Consider the following 24,401-nt stretch of genomic DNA (forward strand, 5'->3'; position numbering starts at 1 on the left):
TTTCTCTTGATTGAATATCCCAGCTAATAAATTAAGAAGAAATAATTATTTTATCACCAGTTTGAAATCTCTAGTGAAATAACGGATCCTCTAGGCAGAGATCACCAGTGGCTGATGACATCACAGCAAAAGATGTTCAGTGCGTCCTGATCGAGCATGTGGTAGGCAGAAAAATGTCCCCCACTCCAAAAACATCGATGTCCTCATCTCAGAACCCGTGAATATGTTACATTACATGGCAAAGGGAAATTAAGGTTATGATGGAATAATGGTTGTTAATCAGGTGATCTTAGAGAGATTATCCTGTTGTTCCCAGTGAAATTTAAGGGTCCTTAAAAGTGAAAGAGGGAGGCAGATGATTCATTGTCAGAGTGACTGGATGTGAGAAAGATTCAACCGACCATTGCTGCCTTGAATATGGAAGGTGCCGCAAGCCCAGGAATGTGGGCAGCCTCTAGAAGCCAGAAAATGTCAAGAAATAGGTTCTGCCTTAGAGCCTCCTAAAAGGAGTGTAGCAGCCCCGCTGGCACCTTGATTTTACCCCTTTGAGCCCTGAGTCTGACTCCTAACATATAGATAATAAACTTGTGCTGTCTTAAGCCGTTGAGTTTGTGGTTATTTGTGATGGTAGCAATAGAAAACTAACATATTCCATCCTAGGATGTATTCTTTCTAGAAAACTGAGCCTGAATCTTATCAAGCTTCTTGATCTGTTGACTTACACAAAATACAGGGGACAGAGAACACATGACATGAAATTATGGGAATGTTCAGCAAATCTAAACTGTGGGAAGTGCTATTGGAAAAATGATGTTTTCTTTATCAAATAAAGCATGTTTATGTATGTGGATGCGTGAGAGAGAAATTGACTGACTGAGGAGATTTAAGGAGATGACCTAGTATTTTATGTATCAACCAGTTGCAATAGGGAACTTGATTCAAACAAGCAGATATAAAGAGAAAAATATTGAGATTCGAACATTGACACTGGGTATTTGATAATATTTATTAACGATTTTATTTATTTTTTTGGTGTGGTAATGGCATTATGGTTATATTTAACCAAAGGAGGTGGGTGTAGGAGCTATAGTAAATAAGAGTAGCCATAAATTGATAATTGTTAAAGATGAATGACAACTCCATAGGTGTTTGCTATTTATCCTTTCTATTTTCATATCCTTTTGTATATATTTTAATATTTGCATAATAAAATATTAATTAAAATATTAGTAAATAATTTGGCTCCTTAAATATTTTGTGAGCCAAAGACACCATGTCCAAAGGTTGAATTAGACCAACAGACTGCCAGTTTGTCATTTCTGCATAGTTTCAGAAATCGGATCTTTTACTTTAACCTGGGAAATCATCTTTTTTTCTCTTTTCCCCACTCATCTCCTGCCTCCAGTCTCTCGCCACTGCCTAGTCAAAAGGGCCTCCTTCATCTGTGCTAGTGAATGACTAGAGGGCATTACTTACATTTTGCTTCTTTGGAGAATTTGCTCAGTTTTCCAAGATTGCTTGGAATAGATTTTCTCAGAATAAGTGAACAAAGAGGATAATATTCATAATCACACTGAAAAATGCCTCCTAGTATATCATGTCTTCATTTGGAACCCCCTCCTTCTAACTTCTCAAAAAAGAAAAAAAGAAGGCAATAATTCTGTTTCAATTTTTGGAAACCTAAGGTATTTTGAAATTTGGGCTAATCGAATTTTCCATGTTATCTCTGTGCCTCTCTTTCAGGATGGAATGGGAAACTTGAGAATCACAGAAAAAGGTCTAAAGCTAGAAGGAGACTCCGAATTCTTGCAACCTCTTTACGCCAAAGAAATCCAGTCCCGACCAGTAAGTTTCTGTTGCAAGAAGAAAGAATTGTTCTTTCTCTGGAATCTAAATCTGGGGAAAAGTATCTTGCTGTTGGCTGAGTATAGAAGGTTGGGGGCAGGGGTGGCAATGCAGGTAAGTGAGATGCTTTGGAATATGAAATCTTGAGTGTAATCACCACCGTGGTACTGTAGCAAATGAGATGATCTCTCTGAGCCTCTTTCCATCCCTGCCAAATAGAAGGTGATAACCTTTATTAACAAACTTTCTAGATTGTGCTGCAACGAAAACAAGAAAATAAATGCGGAAATGCGTTCAGTACTATACAAATCCAAGAAAGTCTTGCTATTGCTTGTAATTGTCAAGTCGTTCAAAGGCATCTTTAGAAATAGTCCTAAAGAGCTAGAAATTTATTTTTTATGAAGAATTTGGACGAGGTAGCCAAGGTTGATTAGAATCAATTTAATATATTACAACTATGCTCAGAATGGTGTTTAAATGATCACAGTAGAGTGTGTTCTCTGTCCCATGCACTTTGCTGCTTTGATGGATTATCATTATCTAATGTAATTCATAGATTAGTCCACTGGGGTGGTGATTATTGTTGCTTTCATTTTACACATTGAAGAACTGAGGCTTAGAGAAGTAGTTTGTCCAAAGCCACATGCTTATGAATCAGTAGAGCAAGGATTTCAACTCAGGAAATCCAATTCTAAAGCTTCTCTGTTAACCACAGCCTCCTCCCAAAGCTCCTTCTCTCATTCTGTTGTTTTTTTTAAAGTCATGATGGAAGTGATTCCTAGACACCTTGATTTTATTAACCAATATTATCAAAATTAATTTTTGTTTTTGAGTATATTTTTGGGTTGGTTGTCCTTTGGCTTTCAATTTTGCTTTTTGGCGGGGTGAAGTATGCTGGTTGAAAAGTATTATTAATGTATTTGCTCTGCCTGGGACTGGTTTGCGTCCACCTGTGAGCAAAGAATAACATGGAAGTTCCCCAAAGCATCATTTATATTGTGTGCATTGATTAATGCAATTAATGAATTTCAGCAACTTGATGCAGTGGGTAATTTTATCTGAGTGCTATCTAAACTACTGAATTGCATTAAACTGAGTGCAACTACTGAATTGCCAATAAGTTTACTTTCTTCTGTGCCTGGTGAAAGGGAGGGAGACATGATGTTAAAATCAGCAAGAAGAGCAAATTATTTCAGCTACCCAATCAGTGATTATGAAATTTAATGGGGAACCCGTAGCATATTGGCTTAAAGTACCAAGAGTATTATTAAAAACTGGTATTAAACTAGTTTATCTCACTAATTTGGACTGGTCATTTCTTTCTTATGGTGTTGGATCTTTTTCTGTAAAGGGCCAGAGAGTAAATATTTTCAGCTTTTATTTTTCTTTTCTATAATTCTTTAAAAATGTAAAACCCATTTTTATCTCAAGGGCCACAGAAAAATAGGCTGCAGGCTGTCGTTTGCCAACCTCTCTGACCTATATTAGCAATTTTTCCATAAGTGTGTAAATGCTCAGGCTAGATTTCATATGGTACAAGAGAGCAGATTTTAAGATCATGGGTAGAATAGTTGATATGTGTTAAGTAAAATATCCCGAAATACGTTTCCTTGGTGGAGAATCATAGTCATATAAAGGAATTGAGACACGTGTCTTAGAAGACTTGAAAAAGGGTACCTGGTATATCTCTTAGGCCCATATGCAGGAATTGGACTCTTAGAAAATATGTCAGCCAGCCTATCTGAAAATCAGTAGTCACCTGATCCCAAGTCAAAGATACACTTGATTAGAAGCTTAAAAAGTAATGATGATCATGAAAAACTTACTTTAATATCGAAAAAGCAGTGAGTTAAATCCAAGGCTTTCAAATCCTTGTTTAAAGAAAATTAAAGGGTTAAAATTCACTATTTTTTCATTGTTCTTCAGAAAGTATTTTTCCTTTCAAAAACTAAACGGCAAATGCATAAAGCTTTTAGCCTTATATGTTTCTGATAACAAAATAAATGTGTTCTAAATGAAGAAAAGAAGACATGCACATATGCATATATGTTAAAATCCACCAGAAAGTCTTGTGGCCTCTACCTGAAACATGTGCCCATATCCATCCACTCTTCTCCATCACATGTCACCCCCCAGTTCAAGCCACCATCCTCTCTCACCTGCAGCATTGCTATAACCTCCTCTGTCTCTGTTGCCTTTCACTCTGAGCCTCATCATCCAAATTGTAGCCAAAGTAGGCTTTTCAAATATCAAGTCTTTCTACCCCTTTGCAAAGGATTCTCTGTTAACTTCCCATTATACCTAGAATAAAATCCAAACTTCTCACTAAGGCGAAAGAACAAGATTAGAAGCTAGGGATTTAGTCTGTAGGGCTCTCCTTCCCTCAAACACAGAGATTATTGTCTGCTGAACAAAACTGGGGTTCTGGGAGCAAAGACGGTAGAGGGAATGATTGGTGAGCAGGTAACCAGTAGAATTTGCCATGCTTCTTGAATCATAGCCTCATATGATGCTTATGAGAACCTCACATGTAGTAGCTTTCTATACTCTGGCATCTTCAGCTTACTGTTTTGTTGTTGTTGTTGTTGTTTTCTGACGTTACCTGACCATTGCTTACATGCCACCTCTGGAAGACTCTTCTCTGTAGAATTATCTGCACTATCACTTTGCCATGGATCACAGCTGTTTCTCTTTCATGGGGTGTCTCCTGTTTTTCCCATTGAAAAGAGATCAGCGTCCAGTGAACAAGATTACACAGCTCTTCTAACTAATGAAGCAACACTTGACTTCATTTTGGTTTTGTGTTTCATTGATCCGAGAGGAGCTGAGATTGTTTAAGCAATCCACACCATGTTCAGTACAGTATCCATTTCATTCTTGAAGGTTGCAAACTTGGTAAAGTCACTACAAATTGATTAGTGTGATAGCAATCTCTTAGGAAGATAAATTGATGAGAAAATGTTCATCTCTATAAAAACTCCCATCTGGGAATTGAATGAAAGCCCTGGGATTCTCAAGCTTTAACTACATGGATGCGTAGCTTCTAAGTGGTAAAGTATCATGCCACTCAGGAAATAGATTGAAAAGGACACACTAAATTAAATATTCTACCATTACATCCAAAGACCACCCTGTCCCTAGTAATTCTACTTGAATGCGTTAGCACAGAAATTTGTAAAGTTAAGGGATTTAATGCCATAAAACTCTATATTTAAATCCCATTTCAGTGTGGTAGGCATCTTTATAATTGCAAAATAAAATTACAGATTTTTGACCGAAGCTACTAGTAGATAGATTGAATGCATGAGTGCTAGGAGACCTTTCATCCCAAAATATCATTTTGGACAAAAGTGGCAGATCCCTGCTTCTTCAGAGAGGCATCTTCCCTTGCTTCCCATGATGCTGGAACTAGATGGTGCTTTGCATAACTTAATGTGAAGTGACAAGAGAAGGGAAAGCAGCATTTATTGAGCACATACTAGTGCCAGGCCTACAGAAATGGGGAAGTTGCACAGTCCATGTATCTCCATACTCCCCTCAAACTATACATGGGGTGGGTTTAGGGGTTCTAGCCCATTGCTATGTTGAACTTAGAAGTTTAGGAGAGAAGAGAGTAGAAAGAAAAGTTGTAGGAGGGATACAAAAATGAGTTTACTTTAACAGAATAAAATAGAAAATTATTATATAAAATTTAAGGTTATTTATATGTCTTTCAAACTTTTTAGTCTATAAAAACTCACATATTTTAAGATGTTCTACCTACCAAAAAGCTGTGTATAGAATAATGAAATCATATGTAAATGGGGTTCTTAGAAGTTGTCTATACCAAGAGACAGTATAACACCATGGTCAAGCGCATGTGCTGTATCACTGTATTTGGATGGCAAACAGTGCTACTGTTAGACTGATGAGTGATCTTTGAACAATTTCTTAACTTGGCAAATCTTGTTTTCTTACCTATGCAACTGAGATGATATTAATACCTATATCACAGGTGGTTGTAAATAAGTAAAATAGTGTTTAAGTGCTTAATACAGAACTTGACATGAAATGAGTGTTCCAGAAATGGTCATTCCCACTCTCACCCCCATGTCTTGATGACGATGATTTTGATGATGGCAGATGATGATTTGATTTCAAGGACAATACTTTTCACTATCTACATCATCGTCATGTAGTGCAAATCTCATCTGATGTTTGAACGTCCTTTGAACCAAATGGTCTTGCATCCTCTTCTTGCGTGTCTTCTTAATAATAAACTCACAAACTTAATCATAAACTCAGTGATAATCTCTTAGGAAACCCATTTCATATTCAATAGCTTTTAGTTTTCCATTTTTCTTTCACTGAGTTACACTCTTCTAATGTTCAACTTACTTTTTTTCTCATTCTTCTGCTTAAAAATTTTGCTGGCTCTGGCACTCATAGATTACTGGCAGTCTTTCTGAAAAAATTGTTTTTGATATATCTTAAGTACCTTAAAATGTTTATACCCTTTGATCCAGGAATGACGTTTTCACTCATTTTATGATACCAAAAAAAGCAAACTATAATAAAACATTTAAAGATTAATACACACATATGCCAGTGCTTTATAAACACTAGTCTGAGTGTTGGTTCCTAGAAAAGCCTGAATTCCACATATAAAATGGATTTTGAGGGTATCCCATTTTGTCAATGTTTATGAAAGTTGAGAAACTGCTATATGCTTGTTGAAACTCTGAACTGTTCATTCTCACCATGGATTTTCACATTTATGTCTATCATCTCTTTGTTTTATGGAAAGCTGAGTTTTAAAATTCCATTTTGATTTTAGTATGATGTGAATTGAGACTTATTCTATCAGCCTGAATTAACAAGCCATATCTATGCTGGAAGTTGAAAGTCCCTAAGAATTCAATTAGACCAGTGACTTCATTTAATGTATGGGGCCCTCAGGCCCAGAAAGGAGGTTGAACTTACCCAAGTTATGCCCAGCAGAAGTCAGAACTGAAATCCAGGATTGCAGTATTTTCTTCCACATCAACACACAGTGTATGTGGTAATTAATTTTCTCATGACACTGTCTTTCGTACGATAGGTTGACTTATACATGGCCATTTCCCTCTCATGGGGGATAACTTACTGCAAAGCATCTTAGGTTCCTGAGAGAATTCACAAGCATTAAAAAAAGGAAACTGGAGGGCCTCCCTGGTGGCGCAAGTGGTTGAGAGTCCGCCTGCCGATGCAGGGGATACGGGTTCGTGCCCCGGTCTGGGAGGATCCCATATGCCGTGGAGCGGCTGGGCCCGTGAGCCATGGCCGCTGAGCCTGCGCGTCCGGAGCCTGTGCTCCACAACGGGGGAGGCCACAACAGTGAGAGGCCCGCATACCGCAAAAAAAAAAAAAAAAAAGGAAACTGGAAACAACAGTGGATAATGCAGGAGGACCAAGCTTAATGATGGCTGACCTAATCACTGAGATGATATTCTCTACTTTATCAAGTTACTGTGAGGGTTAAACGAAGTCATTTAAATGACCCACCTTATGCACTACGAAGTTAACTATTGATGTGAAGGCTTATGACAGAAGTTGCAAACTGAATCCGGCCTAAAGATACAGTTTATGTGCCTCACACATTGTTTTCCTTTGAATGTGAGTTTGTTTCTAATATTTAAATATCTGAAGATTTGACGTTTTTAAAAAACCTGTATTTTTTGATTCTCACCAAAAACCCTCCAGAAAATCTGGCAGAGTGGTTTGATATTCATAAGGACTGGAGCTAAGTAGACAGTGCCTCCTTTAGATGCGTATTTGTTCTTCATTGTGCCACAGCATCCATCAGTCACCACTGTCTCATACCCCACCGGTTTAGCTTGTTTATATAATGGGCCCCTGAAATCCCTTGGGGGTACACAGTCCCTGGTTTATGGTATTGAGAATGTATCTATCTCATCATGCAGGAGTCCCGAAATTAGGTTGACTTCTTAGGATTCGTAGTCACTCAGGACTCACTGCTCCTCACTTCCTGTGTCTCTCTCTTTTACACCAATTTCTCCTAGTCGTGTGGCTCCTGTGGGTTTTGACATAGTATACAAGCTCAATGGCAAGAGATAGCAGTCTCAGAGTTTCTGGAGGCTGAGGTTCTGGCCCACCAGGGCCATTCTCCACCGTGAGTCTCCTAGAACACGCCTCTTTTTTGTCTTTCTTCCTTTAACCGTAACAGAGCATGACTGGGGAAGAAGCAGACAAGGGGAAGAAAGTTGAAATTTTGCACTGGGCATGAGGCAAAATAATGTAGGATGGCAGACCAGCAGAAGTTTTGTCTGAAGAGGCTCCATTGACAATTTAGTTACAACAAGAGGAGCCGTGTCTCTGGTTTGTTTAGAAACCAACCGAAAGCCGTGGTGTCTTCTCAGCTTCAACTCCCAGCTGAACACACTACACACAAAACAGTGTTTTCCATGCCATTTGCATGGAACATGAGCATCCTGCTGTCTTTAATTAAGAAGTTAACTGGACCATGAAGTATTGCCCAAGTAAATAAAAGTGATTTGTACTGAGTCAAAGGGGTGCACTAGGCATCTTTGCATTTCTTAGCTCACACATAAATTATGGAGATTATTAAAAATTGGAAGGGTCATCTATAAGCCCATCTGTACTTTGAAGCAGATTGCCGTTCCTGAAATGTATTTGTCTTTTTACGTGTCATCATTTATCATGGACAACAGGGTGAAGCAGCTGCTTGCTTTTTTCTTTTTTTGTTGTTAAAAAGAAAAAACCAGACACCCAGACTTTGAATAGATCAGTGTTTAATCCTTTGGTCCTTTTGTTTGTTTATCCTGGGAAACAGAGATAGTTATTCAGAGGTTTTTGGTTGCCTTAGAATTAAATGGGCTTTCTTTAATTTTGGAAAAATTGACTGTGTGTGCTTTTCTTGAATGAATATCATGCTGGAAATAGACGAGTTACTGAGGACTTTGGTTAAATCTCAGTTGTAACTCTATCAACTGGAGTTTTCATAGAAGAGGTAGGTCTGAACTTCAAATGAGGTTGAGAATGTCTAATTGTATTGTTTGAAGGCCACTGGGCAAGTAGACTGCACCCCAAATTTTCTTGTCTGCTGTGGTGACCAAAGTTCCACCATTAGAATCTCAATTATTTGAAGACTCAGAAATTTGTATTCATGCCAGACCCCTACTGCAAGTACTCCTTCCCCTATGCACATACACATTTCCACAAAGGATTTGAAGTACAATAGCTTGTAAGAAATATGTACGGGGACAGAGTGTAAGAAAAGATATAGGGGCTTCCCTGGTGGCGCAGTGGTTGAGAGTCCGCCTGCCAATGCAGGGGACACGGGTTCGTGCCCCGGTCCGGGAGGATCCCACATGCCGCGGAACAGCTGGGCCCGTGAGCCATGGCCGCTGAGCCTGCGTGTCCGGAGCCTGTGCAACGGGAGAGGCCACAACAGTGAGAGGCCCGCGTACCGCAAAAAAAAAAAAAAAGATATAATAGGTTAAGAGTAAGAAAAGATATAATAGGTTAAGATCAGGAAAAATATAAATTAGAGTAAGAGGCAGAGGTAGGGGCACTTTAATAAATACAGGAGACAGGCAAGAGCATGCGTGCAGTTCTTGATAAGCCTGGAGTTTGGTTATGAAGTTTCCAAACAGAGAGACACAGTCACTTGGATAAAACCTTTTGTCTATACCATCTAGAGATGAACACAATGTACTGAATGGGAGGAGAGTTACAGCTGACGGTTTGGTATTCCAGAAAGTACACTAGACTCAAAGTAGGGGAATCTGGATGCTCTTCTTGTCCTGCTGGGATCAGCACCAAGCTCTGGAGCAAGTCATTCCTCTTGGCTCTCAGTGTGTCTGACGTAAAGAGGTTGGGCATTCTCAGTGGTTTTCTACAACATTGTTTTTAAAGCCATGGAATCTTTTTGAAGTCAGATTTTACTTGGAACCCTAAATCTGGACCAGATGGAAGCTGAGCTCCTGTGGTTGGGCAGGGGCTGGGGTGCTGCAGTGCATTGCCCTGCCCACCCAGTCTCCCTGTCATCAGCCACAGGATGCTCAGGCCCTGGGCGGGGGGGTCCATGCACCACAGTCCGAAAACACCAGGCTGGATGAAAACCTAGCCTCGCTCCATCCAGGCCTCTGCTCAAATGGCATCTCCTGATGGACAGCTTCCTTGCCCACCCATTGAAAATATATCCCTTACCTAGTAGCTTTATTTTCTGCCATGATATGATATCATGTCATATTACTTAGGTATATTAATTTATATTTATATATCATATGTATATATTAAATGACTAAATATTTATATACTTAACCTGTTTGCTTCCCATTATTACTGCATAATCTCCATGATGGCAGGGACGGAGAAAGGCAGTTGTTAAGTGACGTATAAGAGCAGGCTCTGGAATGCCACCTCCCTGGATTTAAATCTTGGCTCCACCATTTACTATCTGTGTTGCCTCAAGCAAATTACTTGACCTTTTCTGCGCTTCATTTTCCTCATCTGTAACATGGGCCTAATAGCAGCACTACCTCATAAGTGTATAACAGGATTGTAAGAGTGAATTTATTTTACATAATTATGTAAAATTTATTAGGTAAATGTTACTGTTTGTAGAATATTGCTCTGAGTATAAAGCACTATATAAAATTTCAGTATGATAATTTTTGATTATTAAAATTTGTTAGTATTATTATTTGCTTTGTTTACCACTGTTTCCCTGGTTTCTAACTAGTGTCTCTCATATGGAAGGAAAGCAAATTGTTGTTGTCGTTGATTGTTTGGCTTTTTGAATAAATGACTGTTCTCTTAGGATCCTTCTAACTCAAAGATTCTCTAAGAGCCTCTCAGGTGGGGAGATAAAGACAAATTTCTCTTTTATAGGAGCTTTAGTTTGAATAAGTTTCTTTATCTGCCTCATACTAAGTATTGTGTTATGTAGAAGATGGCGTGAGTAACTATATGGTGGGAGACCATGGGGGAACCGGACAGACAAGGTGGAAGAGGTAAAAGAGGTACTAAAGGTACTGAAAGCCCATCTTTCCCTACCTTGCTCTTTTGTGCTGCTCTAAGACTTTGTTTGTGCCATCCACAGGCTAATGGAAACTCCAGAACATGGAGCTGTGTGTTACAGACAGGAAAGGTGAAGATAACAAAATTAGCACTTTCCAGCCCTTCACATCTTTGAGATTCTCTTCATCATCACTATGGCATGTCAGCATCCTCTCACTCTTTTGGTTTCTGGAACATCCACTATGTGACGTGAGACTGCTTCTCGCTTATTTCATAAATAACATTGAAGAAGCAAAAGTACATACCAGAGTCTATTGTCATTTGGTTTATGTTCCTTAAATGGTAGGAGTAAGTGGGAATACTTTGGTTAGGTGGCACCTCACAGCCACTAATACTTGTTGAGTATTGGGGGAGAGTAATGGAGAGAGAATCTGTAGCTTTAAGGAAGAAGGACATTTTAATACATTCTTAAGTATTTTGTTGTTCTTCACTCCTAAAACCTTGGCAAAAAAAAAAAAAAGATTTTCTTAATGCTTCAATCAAAACATACTCATCTGGAAACTCTTGCTGCACCCAGCACTTTGTAATTGCTGTGGGTGTGTTATAGTTAGTCTTAATTTTAAAAACAAAACAAAAACAAAACTTGTTCATTGTCAGAAAACACTGATAATTTCTCAGGAGATGTTATTTCAGAGGCTGAAAAAACACTTCCTTGCCATGTGAAATTATAAACAAATACTTACTCTTTGATTTTGTGATCTCCACCAACAGCTGAGCGTAGCCTTTTGACACATTGCTCTGTAATTTATTACCAGTGATGTTTTAAATGGCAGTTGCCTAAATTATGAGTGTGAGACTTTCCATCTCCATGAATGCTTCTGTTTTTATCGGCAATGATTCTGCCTCCAGGCAAATACCACTTGGTCCACAAAGTAAATGAGACTTTTAAAACCGATAAATATTTTGCATTTTGTACTTTTTGCATTTTGGAGGGAGTTGAAGAGGGAGAGGTAGATGGTGATGAAAATCGCCATGTGGAAAGAATCAGACAAGCACACTGCCCAGTTTCTTTCCTTGCTTGGTGCAGTATGGTAGATTTCTCCACCTAGTAAGCCACAGCTTCCATTCTGTAACATCAGAATCATGGAAATAAAAAGCGGCATCTCTCTACAGTAACAGACAAGTACAGATGGTACGATAATTGCAATTTTCTACTAACAAGCTGTGTAGATTGCTTTTAGGCCTCAGTTAAGGCTCAGGCAGTTACGTTAAAAAATATGAGAGGAATTTTATGGGAAGATGAATTATCCTTAGGTAGTCACTCATTAATAGATGAGAAATGGAGCTGGCTTTATTTTTAAGTTGTTAATGCATAAGTAGTCATATCACTGGATGGATATATAGTCCCCATGTTTGTTTCTGACTATAGTTGTTAACAAACCAAGGTTTTTCATTTATTTTATAGCAGTCTTGAATTTTTTGGACTGGTTTTACCGTCTGAGTTTTCTGAGATGTGGAATGTACCCCCATGCTTTCTATGGCTGCCCCAGAGAGTTTGCTAAATCACAAAGTGTTTCTTTGACCCTATCTTAGCAGCACTCTGGTTAGGGAGGTACAGGAAGAAGTTTAATGAAAAGAAAACACAATGAGACTACATTACAACCGAGTTAGTATAAAAAGGTGGCCGATGCCAACACGTCTTGGATCGTGCAGGTCAGTTGCTCACTCTTAGTGGGTGAAGGAAACGGGGACTGTTTCTATTTGGGTTCCTTCCACCACAACTCAACACAGGGCTCATGATCCTGCGGGATCCAGCAGTGTTGACTTATGGTAATGTTACATGGTTTTGATTTTTAAATTTGGCCCTTATGGCCAAAAGCGCACTTGTCTTTAAAATTACCCTTGTAAAGTCCTTACATCACCACAAAGTATAGTATCCAGGGCTTTATGTGCACAACCTGGTAGAGTAAAATGTAATGGTCAGGAGAACCAGTGAGGCTAAGCCAAGGAGAGGAAGGAAAGATGCTCTGCAGATGCCTGGACCATTCTTTTCCTGAGATAACTAGCAAATGGCAACCAGGAAATGGGGAATGGTTAGAAAAGGTTAAAGTGTTGCTAAGTGCCTGAGGGTTTGGCTGTTCTAATATGGAATATCTTTAACTTTAAATCATCTTAAAGGATTTGTTGTTATGGAGATCAGGTGAACTAATAGGTTCTAAATCACCTAACAGAGGGCCTTGCTCATAGTAATTGCTCAGAAGTATTTGCTGAATTTGAATCAAAATAATATGAAATTAAACCCTCCTGTTGTAATAGCTAATAGCCACAGTTTTCACGTAAAATTATTTCATTCATTCCTTAGCGTATCACTAGAAAGGACCTATCATTTTGATCTTCCATTTAGAGAGAAGCAGTCAAATGGAAGGGTTAAGGAAAAACATGCATCTAATATTCCAACTCATGTTGACACACATTCTTAACTGGAATGCTGTATTATCTCAGGACAGTAGACAGTATTTATGTGTTGATCTGTGCTGTTTGTCTAACTTGCTTTCCCTTCAACCCAAAGAAACATGTAGGACCCTTACTAGTTTCATGAATAGAGCATCTTACTTCCTTTTTTTTTTTTTTTTTTTTTTTGCCAATTGCTACTTCTCTGGCCATTCCCCACCCCGCTCTGTTCTATAGTTGCATAGGCCTCACACAGTCACAGCTTCCTGTAGAGGCCAGTTTTTCCCCATTCCAACCACAGATGCCCTAAACTGTACCATCTCCCACTACACCATTACTTTTCTCTGGTCATGCCTTCTATTAGAATTACATTACAGTATCTATCTGGAAATAATCAAAGATCCATGTGCTAATGAAGTCTGACTCCAGAAAAATATCATGATATTCCAGAGATCTTAGGTTCTGCAGGTATGATTTTGTCCAGAACTCAGACTACAAGTTACTGGTTTCTCATTCTAAGCCCACCAAAGTGGAGCTAATATGAAGTAATAAAAACCTATAGAAATACAGAATTTCCAAAGACCTGGCCTTTGTTAACTCTGGTTCCTTATCTGAAACTACAGAACATGGAAAATATAAGTGACCATTTTCTTAATTCTTCCAGTTCTCCAAATATCTAGTACCATTGTAGATTCATAAAAGAGAAGTTAACTCATTATGTGTAATGTATGCCTTAGGACATCGGGGCTTAATTACCTCTGGGAACCCCTTTGAAGAAAGGATTCTGTCTTCTTCATTCTAAATTCAGCTTCTTTTACAAGTTTTTTAAATATGTACAAGATCCCACTACTATTCTTATCTCTTGAACTGTTTTTTTCATTTCTTAGCAATATTGTTAAAAATACAGTAATACCCATAATGCAGCAAGTTATCTTGGATAAAATTTTCTTCCTCTTTTAAAATGAACATTTTTCTTTCATCTCCTTCAGGTGTCATGGTAGGTGTGCATGTCATTCAGAGTATGTGCATGTATGTGCATGTCATACACTATTAATTAGTGTATTTTCTTGGTCCAGTAGTCATTAGTGGCAGCCTAGGGAATAGCTGAATGTTTTCCTGATCATTTGTATAAGTTATAATTAAATGCAGACACTATATTTGGACACCATCTATATGCCCATCATTCTGGGTTTTTTGCAGTAAAGATTTATACGATGAGTTTATCTGGTCCTACCCAACTCCATCAAGCCATCAGATGTGCCCTGCCTGTGCAGCCAGCAGGGCACAAAAGTAGAACCCTAACTTTTCCATGTGTTCTCAGTCTTAGTGTAACACTGCTTACCCTAGCCCATCCCCTACTCCATTCTGTTCCCAGCCGTCCTCACTCTAAATCAGCCTTCTGTGTGTGGCCTTGTCCTAAGGTGGTTTGTTACCCTCAGTTCTGCTTTTCCAACTTTGATGTGTGCTTTCTCCCTCGACTGTGGGGTGAGTTCTCCCTGTTTGACTCTCTAGCCTTCAGCTATCCTGGATCATCACCCTACCTGGTACCCTCTTGTTCCCATATGAAAAAGCTCTCTCTAGATATCTGCATTCCTACGGAAAGACTTGCATCAGCGTGATTGTGAAGCCAACATAGCATAGTAGAAAAGTATCCAGGGACTTCCCTGGCAGTCCAGTGGTTAAGACTCTGTGTTCCCAGTGCAGGGGGCACGAGTTTGATCTCTGGTTGGAGAACTAAGATCCCACATCCCGCATGGCGTGGCCAAAAAAAATAGAAAGAAAGAAAAGTACCCATGATTTAGAGTCAGACTAAAACTGGGTTTAAAGCTTGGCTCTGCTACTCACTAGATTTGTGACTTGGGCCATATTACTTTATGTCTCAAACTTTAGTTTCTCTATACATAATCTGGGATAGCTGAAAGCATCATAGAGTTGTTTTGAAAATTAAATGAGAAAACATATACATTGTGCCTAGAACAGTGCCTGGAATTTAGCCCTTATAAATGGCCACTACTGTAATTAAAGGTTTCATGGTAGAAGAAACCTGGAGACTGGTCTTGAAGGATTAATAGTTTGGGCACCACTGTGTCACTGAAAATATAAATAAAGTTTCTTATAGTCATCTCTATTTATTAATTCCAGTTACATTTGTCAGATGACTGATTTTGAATCCTACCAAAATTGCACCTTCTGAGCCGAAGCAAATAGAAAGGGAAATCTCTCTTTCCCAGAAGCCAAAAGCCATTTCCCAAGAGGTGTCTATTCATCCCAGGCATGCAAATGCTGCTGTGATGGTTTCATCAGAGGAGGTTCAGGACATCACACACCAGCATTAGCGTTAAAGAATGATACTGGGACTGTTGCCTCTTGGTCCACAGGGTGTACCCACAAGGAAAATAGAAACAAAAGCAAAGGTAGGTAGCCCCACTTGGCACAGTTGATTGACTTTAATAGGTCCTGATTATGCTGCTCATATTCCATGAAATTAAAAAGCTTACAAATGTTATGAGCCATTACCCTTCCATTTAAGGGAACTTATGACATGTTAGCAACATTTAATGAAATTCTTTTCAAAATGCCGTCGGCAGACTCAATGAGATTCCATGTTGAAATTCAACTTGAAGCATTGCTGGAGAAAGTTTGTTCTGTACCTGCCTGTCTTTGTCATAGTGTGTGGAACCTCAAGGCCAGAAGTTTCTCATCAGAGGTGATTTGCAGGTATCAAGAAGGATTTCTGCTTTGACCCTGAGATTGTTTCCCAGTTTACGAAGCAGTGACAAAGACCGCCATGTTTGTGTTTGGGCTTACAGTGGTAGCTCAGAATAGCCTGCATTTTTACACATTGACACATCTTAAAACTTAAATCTTTTCTATTCAGTTCTGTCATATATCTGTTGAAGATCTAAAACATTCTAGCAAATAAGCAGAATATTATTGCCTGCCCTATCTTCAGTGAGCTCTTACAATATAATTTGGGAGATGAAACTTTGTACAAAAAAGACAATTAAAGCATAGGAAATGAGATGATTGAATCCTAGATTATATGGTACTGATTGTATAATATATTATTTATTATATAATAAAAGCCCAGGAAATAAAAATATTACAGACAACTGAGTGGGGATTTTTATCAAGTATTAGAAAGATGAGTAAGGAGACATAAATTATTTAAGAAGAATTAATACTTTCTGTTGAATCTTTCATTTTAACTTTTATGGTGGAGATATTTAGTGGCAATATCCATTTATTTTTATCTGTTTGATTCTAAAGGCTTACTACTCACATCGCTATCTTGTTGGTAATGTCCCCTACTAGTTTTTGAGATCTTACAGGTCAAGTATACTGTGTGCTTTCTGTACATTTTCCTTAAATCCTCTTGGCAATCTTAAAAGGTAGATTACATTACCTCCGTTTTGTAGGCAAGGAGAACTGAAGTGTAAAATAGTTAGGTAATTTTCTCCAGCTCATCTAAGGAGCAATAGGAATTCAAATCCAGGTATGAACTACCCCAAAGCATGTGCTTTCTATCTCTGTATCAATCTGTCTTGAGAACAGATTATGTCAAGGAAGCCCCCATTCTATCCCATTGCTTTGCAAACTCTGTACAGGAGTACAGAGTTCCATTGTAGTTCTGTTGCAGGAGTCCTATTGTAAGACTTATTTGTATTCATTGTCTATCACAGTGATTGGCATTCAACAAATACTTGTTGAATAAATATGTAACTTGTTTGTTCAATAAGCACAACTCATGATCAAAATGCATCTTTATTTTTGTCTTCACTATTCCTTTGAAATTTGAGTTGGGAATGGTCTTCCCCTGTCTCTCCCCCATAAAAACTTGGGCAATTCCTAGTGGATTTTTTGGCCCACTTAAAAGTTAACAGTGTTGTGGTATTTAAGGGACAAAGTACAGGTCACTTCAGAAATTTTAGATGTCTCATGTGAGATATTTATCACTTCAAATCTCATTCAAAGTTAAGTATTTGTTTCTTTTCCCTAGATACAGCATTTAATTGGTGACTCCATACCTTTGGGAGTAGGGGTAGGATTTATTTCAGCTGTCTGTGCTCTCATCTCGTGAGTTGCTAGCTGCTGGCTAGAGTTTAAGACCCTACCAGGGTAGTGGTTATGGTAGAGGTTGGAATATTTGTCACTCGACTGGGTGCCTTTGTTCCCTCTGGGACTGGTAAATAGTTAAACTGACTTCTTCCCTCATGAAGCATTTTCTGGAGTCTTTGGAGATTCCTGGCCCTGGAGGTGTGATACATCTCCTACAAATCCTATAGAAAAAGCAGGCAAAGCATTCCATTCCTGGACAGGATGCTCCATCCCTCCTTCCACTCCATATGAAAACTTCTTGCCTCCCAGGAAGCCCCCTTCAGCAGGACTTCTGATGTCTCCAGGACAGCTCTCTTTCCCACCTGGCACACCTCTGTTTTGTGAAAAACAGTCATCCATCCCTTCCTAGGCAAACTCTGAGAGCATACATGCTGTTTCTGAATTAGCAGCCCTCTCCTGCCTGAAATACCCTCTAGATTCCCTGGTGGGGAATCTGTGATGGCTTCGGAGACAGGAAACACATGTCAGGATCTCAGAATGGATTCATTGATGCCTCTTCTCACTGGGCTTGAGATTAGAAAGTAGCAGACCCCTCCCCCCTACTAAAAATATATACTCGGGGCCTCCCTGGTGGCGCAGTGGTTGAGAGTCCGCCTGCCGATGCAGGGGATACGGGTTCGTGCCCCGGTCTGGGAGGATCCCATATGCCGCGGAGCGGCTGGGCCCGTGAGCCATGGCCGCTGGGCCTGCGCATCCGGAGCCTGTGCTCCGCAACGGGAGAGGCCACGGCAGTGAGAGGCCCGCATACAGCAAAAAAAAAATAAATAAAAAATAAAAAATAAATAAAAAAAAAAAAATATATATATATATATACTCACACATCCCCTCACCTCCCCATGCTTGATCCTTATTACATCTCCTTGAAACCGGTAAGGATGTTCTTGGATATTTCCCCTGTCAATTCTGCATATTTTGATGTGATATCTTACTTTGGAATTTTTCATCAATTACATCTCAGTGCCTGATGGAAACCTTGTTTTTACTGTCCTCCTGAACACTTCCTGTGATTGGCTGACATTCAGGGTAAAATGGTTAGGAGTGCTGCCTTAACTAGTCCTACCCTATCTTGTCTATAAAGTTCTTAACTCCATGATGGAAGCAAGAAAATGTTTATACCCTCTCAGGCTACTCAAGTGAGTAGAAAGGAAAACAAGGACGCTGCTTGGCTGGAAGAGAGATTCTGCTTTTATGACTTTCCTTGCCATCTCACCGCTCTGGGCCTGGAGAAGCACACTGACTTTCCTTACAGTAAGAGTTAACTAAAGGAGAGATGATATATTTTTCCTTGCTGCTAAGCTTCTTTCAGAAAATGTCTTGGTTAATAAATCTTTCTCGGCTTTCTCAGAGCCCCAGGGTCTTTAGAATAATACATTAGCAAAAACCAACGTTGAGTGAGGTAAGCTAAGTGATTGGCCGAAGGTGCTTCCATTGGATTCTATGGTGATGTCATTTGGAACAATTCACTTTATTTTTTTAAAGGAAGAAGGCAAGCATTTGAAGAGAAGATGAGAAAAACTGCAATGAAAAGACGTTGCTTCCAATGAAACTGGTCAGAATTTCGAATTGAATATGTTCTGCTTTTCTGTTTGTTTTTTCTTTTGATGCCTTACTTTCCTGACTCTGTTATTTTAGAGTATTTGAGGAAGAGGGCCCAGAATGACTTTTATGTCCTATATTTAGAGACTTCCCTCTCTTGATCGATTGGAGATACCTCCTGTCAGTTCGTTGCCATTTCAGTTGCTCACCTCTGTTCTCTGTGGGTTCTCTGCTCCCAGTATCTTATACAAAGCAGACACTTAGTGATTGTGGCATTAATGTGAAATAAGCCACCTTCCTTTCTTCTTGCCCTGTACTGCTTGTTAGGTAACACTTTAAAAAAAAGTCTCTGAGCTACTTCCGTTTGTATAGCGTTGTATTAAACATTTGGCTACATTTTATGGCATGGAGCAGGTGCTCAATAAATTATTATTGAATGGATGGAAGTAGGTAAGGAGAGAGAGAGAGAAGGAATGGAGGAGGGGGAGGGAAGGAAGGAGTTTCGGGGAGAGAGGTGTGTCATTTCCTGGAATGTCTTGACCTGGCCCAGTTTTGCAAAGTTTTCACTATGCCTTCATCTTTGCACATTTCTCTGTTCCATTCTTTTTTTTTTTTTTTTAGAAATTTCATGTAATATCTGAAACATTTATGTTAACATATTTCCGTACAAATTACCCAAAGAAAGTTTAGTATTAGTTGTTTTTGTTTGTTTGTTTGTTTTTTTATACTGCAGGTTCTTACTAGTCATCAATTTTATACACATCAGTGTATACATGTCAATCCCAATCACCCAATTCAGCACCCCACCGCCGTTTTCCCCCCTTGGTGTCCATCCGTTTGTTCTCTACATCTGTGTCTCAACTTATGCCCTGCAAACCGGCTCATCTGTACCAGTTTTCTAGGTTCCACATACATGCGTAAATATACGATATTTGTTTTTCTCTTTCTGACTTACTTCACTCTGTATGACAGTCTGTAGATCCATCCACGTCTCAACAAATGACTCAATTTCATTCCTTTTTATGGCTGAGTAATATTCCATTGTATATATGTACCACACCTTCTTTATCCATTCATCTCTTGATGGGCATTTAGGTTGCTTCCATGACCTGGCTATTGTAAATAGTGCTGCAATGAACATTGAGGTGCATGTCTCTTTTTGAATTATGGTTTTCTCTGGGTATATGCCCAGTAGTGGGATTGCTGGATCATATGGTAATTCTATTTTTAGTTTTTTAAGCAACCTCCATACTGTTCTCCATAGTAGCTGTATCAATTTACATTCCCACCAACAGTGCAAGAGGGTTCCCTTTTCTCCACACCCTCTCCAGCATTTGTTGTTTGTAGATTTTCTGATCATGCCCATTCTAACTGGTGTGAGGTGATACCTCTTTGTAGTTTTGATTTGCATTTCTCTAATAATTAGTGATGTTGAGCAGCTTTTCATGTGCTTCTTGGCATTCTGTATGTCTTCTTTGGAGAAATGTCTATTTAGGTCTTCTGCCCATTTTTGGATTGGGTTGTTTGTTTCTTTAATATTGAGGTGCATGAGCTGTTTATATATTTTGGAGATTAATCTTTGTCCATTTATTTGTTTGCAAATATTTTCTCCCATTCTGAGGGTTGTCTTTTTGTCTTGTTTATGGTTTCCTTTGCTGTGCAAAAGCTTTGAAGTTTCATTAGGTCCCATTTGTTTATTTTTGTTTTTATTTCCATTACTCTAGGAGGTGGATCAAAAAAGATCTTGCTGTGATTTCTGTCAAAGAGTGTTCTTCCTATGTTTTCCTCTAAGAGTTTTATATTGTCCGGTCTTACATTTAGGTCTCAAATCCATTTTGAGTTTATTTTTGTGTATGGTGTTAGGGAGTGTTCTAATTTCATTCTTTTACATGTAGCTGTCCAGTTTTCCCATCAACACTTATTGAGGAGACTGTCTTTTCTCCATTGTATATCCTTGCCTCCTTTGTCATAGATTAGTTGACCATAGGTGTGTGGATTTATCTCTGGGCTTTCTATCTTGTTCCATTGATGTACGTTTCTGTTTTTGTGCCAATACCATATTGTCTTGAATACTGTTACTTTGTAGTATAGTCTGAAGTCAGGGAGTCTGATTCTTCGAGCTCCGTTTTTCTCCCTCAAGACTGCTTTGGCTATTCGGGGTCTTTGTGTCTCCAAACAAATTTTAAGATGATTTGTTCTAGTTTGTAAAAAATGCCATTGGTAATTTGATAAGGGTTGCATTGCATCTGTAGATTGCTTTGGGTAGTAGGGTCATTTTCACAATGTTGATTCTTCCAATCCAAGAACATGGTATATCTCTCCATCTGTTGGTATCATCTTTAATTTCTTTCATCAGTGTCTTATAGTTTTCTGCATACAGGTCTTTTGTATCCCTAGGTAGGTTTATTCCTAGGTATTTTATTCTTTTTGTTGCAGTGGTAAATGGGAGTGTTTCCTTAATTTCTCTTTCAGATTTTTCATCATTAGTGTATAGGAATGCAAGAGATTTCTGTGCATTAATTTTGTATCCTGCAACTTTACCAAATTCATTGATTAGCTCTAGTACTTTTCTGGTAGCATCTTTAGGATTCTCTATGTATAGTATCATGTCATCTGCAAACAGTGACAGTTTTACTTCTTCTTTTCCAATTTGTATTCCTTTTATTTGTTTTTCTTCTCTGATACTTGTGGCTAGGACTTCCAAGACTATGTTGAATAATAGTGGTGAGAGTGGATATCCTTGTCTCGTTCCTGATCTTAGAGGAAATGCTTTCATTTTTTCACCATTGAGAATGATGTTTGCTGTGGATTTGTCATATATGTCCTTTATTATTTTGAGGTAGGTTCCCTCTGTGCCCACTTTCTGGAGAGTTTTTATCATAAATGGGTGTTGAATTTTGTCAAACGCTTTTTCTGCATCTATTGAGATGATCATATGATTTTTCTCCTTCAATTTGGTAATATGGTGTATCACATTGATTGATTTGCATATATTGAAGAATCCTTGCATCCCTGGAATAAATCCCACTTGATCATGGTGTATGATCCTTTTAATGTGTTGTTGGATTCTGTTTGCTAGTATTTTGTTGAGGAGGTTTGCATTTATATTCATGAGTGATATTGGTCTGTAATTTTCTTTTTTTGTAGTATCTTTGTCTGGTTTTGGTATCAGGGTGATGGTGGCCTCATAGAATGAGTTTGGCAGTGTTCCTTCCTCTGCAATTTTTGGAAGACTTTGAGAAGGATGGGTGTTAGCTCTTCTCTAAATGTTTGATAGAATTCACGTGTGAAGCCATCTGGTCCTGGACTTTTGTTTGTTGGAAGATTTTTAATCACAGTTTCAATTTCATTGCTTGTGATTGGTCTGTTCATATTTTCTATTTCTTCCTGGTTCAGTCTTGGAAGGTTATACCTTTCTAAGAATTTGTCCATTTCTTCCAGGTTGTCCATTTTATTGGCATAGGGTTGCTTGTAGTAGTCTCTTAGGATGCTTTGTATTTCTGTGGTGTTTGTTGTAACTTCTCCTTTTTCATTTCTAATTTTATTGATTTCAGTCCTCTCCCCCTTTTTCTTGATGAGTCTGGCTAATGGTTTATAAATTTTTTTATCTTCTCAAAGAACCAGCTTTTAGTTTTATTCATCTTTGCTATTGTTTTCTTTGTTTCTATTTCATTTATTTCTGCTCTGACCTTTATGATTTCTTTCCTTCTGCTAACTTTGGGTTTTGTTTGTTCTTATTTCTCTAGTTCCTTTAGGTGTAACATTAGATTGTTTATTTGAGATTTTTCTTGTTTCTTGAGGTAGGCTTGTATAGCTATAAACTTCCCTCTTAGAACTGCTTTTGCTGCATCCCATAGGTTTTGGGTCATCATGTTTTCATTGTCATTTGTCTCTAGGTATTTTTTGATGTCCTCTTTGATTTCTTCAGTGATCTCTTGGTTATTTAGTCACATATTGTTTAGCCTCCATGTGTTTGTGTTTTTTACGTTTTTTCCCCTGTAATTCATTTCTGATCTCATAGCGTTGTGGTCAGAAAAGATGCTGGATATGATTTCAATTTTCTTAATTTACTGAGGCTTGATTTGTGACCCAAGATGTGATCTATCCTGGAGAATAATCTGTGTGCACTTGAGAAGAAAGTGTAATCTGCTATTTTTAGATGGAATGTCCTGTAAATATCAATTAAATCTGTCTGGTCTATTGTGTCATTTAAAGCTTCTGTTTCCTTATTTATTTTCATTTTGGATGATCTGTCCGTTGATGTAAGTGAGGTGTTAAAGTCAGCCACTATTATTGTGTTACTGTCAATTTCCTCTTTTATAGCTGTTAGCAGTTGCCTTATGTATTGAGGTGCTCCTATGTTGGGTGCATATATTTTTATAATTTTTATATCTTCTTCTTGGATTGTTCCCTTGATCATTATGTAGTGTCCTTCCTTTTCTCTTGCAATATTCTGTATTTTAAAGTCTATTTTATCTGATATGAGTATCTCTACTCCAGCTTTCTTTTGATTTCCATTTGCATGGAATATCTTTTTCCATTCCCTCACTTTCAGTCTGTATGTGTCCCTATGTCTGAAGTGGGTCTCTTGTAGACAGCATATATATGGGTCTTGTTTTTGTATCCATTCAGCAAGCCTGTGTCTTTTGGTTGGAGCATTTAATCCATTCACGTTTAAGGTAATTATCCATAGGTATGTTCCTATGACCCTTTTCTTAGTTGTTTTGGGTTTGTTTTTGTAGATCCTTTTCTTCTCTTGTGTTTCCCACTTAGAGAAGTTCCTTAGCGTGTGTTGTAGAGCTGGTTTGGTGATGCTGAATTCTCTTAGCTTTTGCTTGTCTGTTAAGCTTTTGATTTCTCCATCGAATCTGAATGGGATCCTTGCCAGGTAGAGTAATCTTGGTTGTAAGTTCTTCCCTTTCATCACTTTAAGTATATCATGTCAATGCCTTCTGGCTTGTCAAGTTTCTGCTGAGAAATCAGCTGTTAACCTTATGGGAGTTCCCTTGTATGTTATTTGTTGTTTTCCCCTTGCTGCTTTCAATAATTTTTCTTTGTCTTTAATTTTTGCTGATTTGATTACTATGTGTCTCATTGTGTTTCTCCTTGGGTTTATTCTGTATGGGAGTCACTGCACTTCCTGGACTTGGGTGGCTATTTCCTTTCCCATGTTAGGGAAGTTCTCAATTATAATCTCTTCAAATATTTTCTCTGCTCCTTTCTCTCTCTCTTCTCCTTCTGGGACCCCTATCATGCGAATGTTGTTGCGTTTAATGTTGTCCCAGAGGTCTCTTAGGCTGTCTTCATTTCTTTTCATTCTTTTTTCTTTATTCTGTTCCGCAGCAGTGAATTCCACCATTCTGTCTTCCAGGTCACTTATCCCTTCTTCTGCCTCAGTTATTCTGCTATTGATTTCTTCTAGTGTA

General features: G+C 38.5%; 1 protein-coding gene across 1 annotated transcript in view; it reads left to right on the plus strand.

Annotated features, from left to right (window-relative positions):
• The window catches only part of SGCD (sarcoglycan delta), a 389,456-nt gene that overhangs the window by 180,875 nt on the left and 184,180 nt on the right, over positions 1-24,401 (plus strand). Inside the window, exon 3 of the mRNA XM_060093719.1 lies at positions 1,744-1,845. Within this exon, the coding sequence (XP_059949702.1) occupies positions 1,744-1,845 (102 nt within the window). The remainder of the gene's footprint in view (positions 1-1,743; positions 1,846-24,401) is intronic.

This window comes from Mesoplodon densirostris, chromosome 3 (assembly GCF_025265405.1).
Source record: "Mesoplodon densirostris isolate mMesDen1 chromosome 3, mMesDen1 primary haplotype, whole genome shotgun sequence".
In the NCBI taxonomy this organism is placed as follows: domain Eukaryota; kingdom Metazoa; phylum Chordata; class Mammalia; order Artiodactyla; family Ziphiidae; genus Mesoplodon; species Mesoplodon densirostris.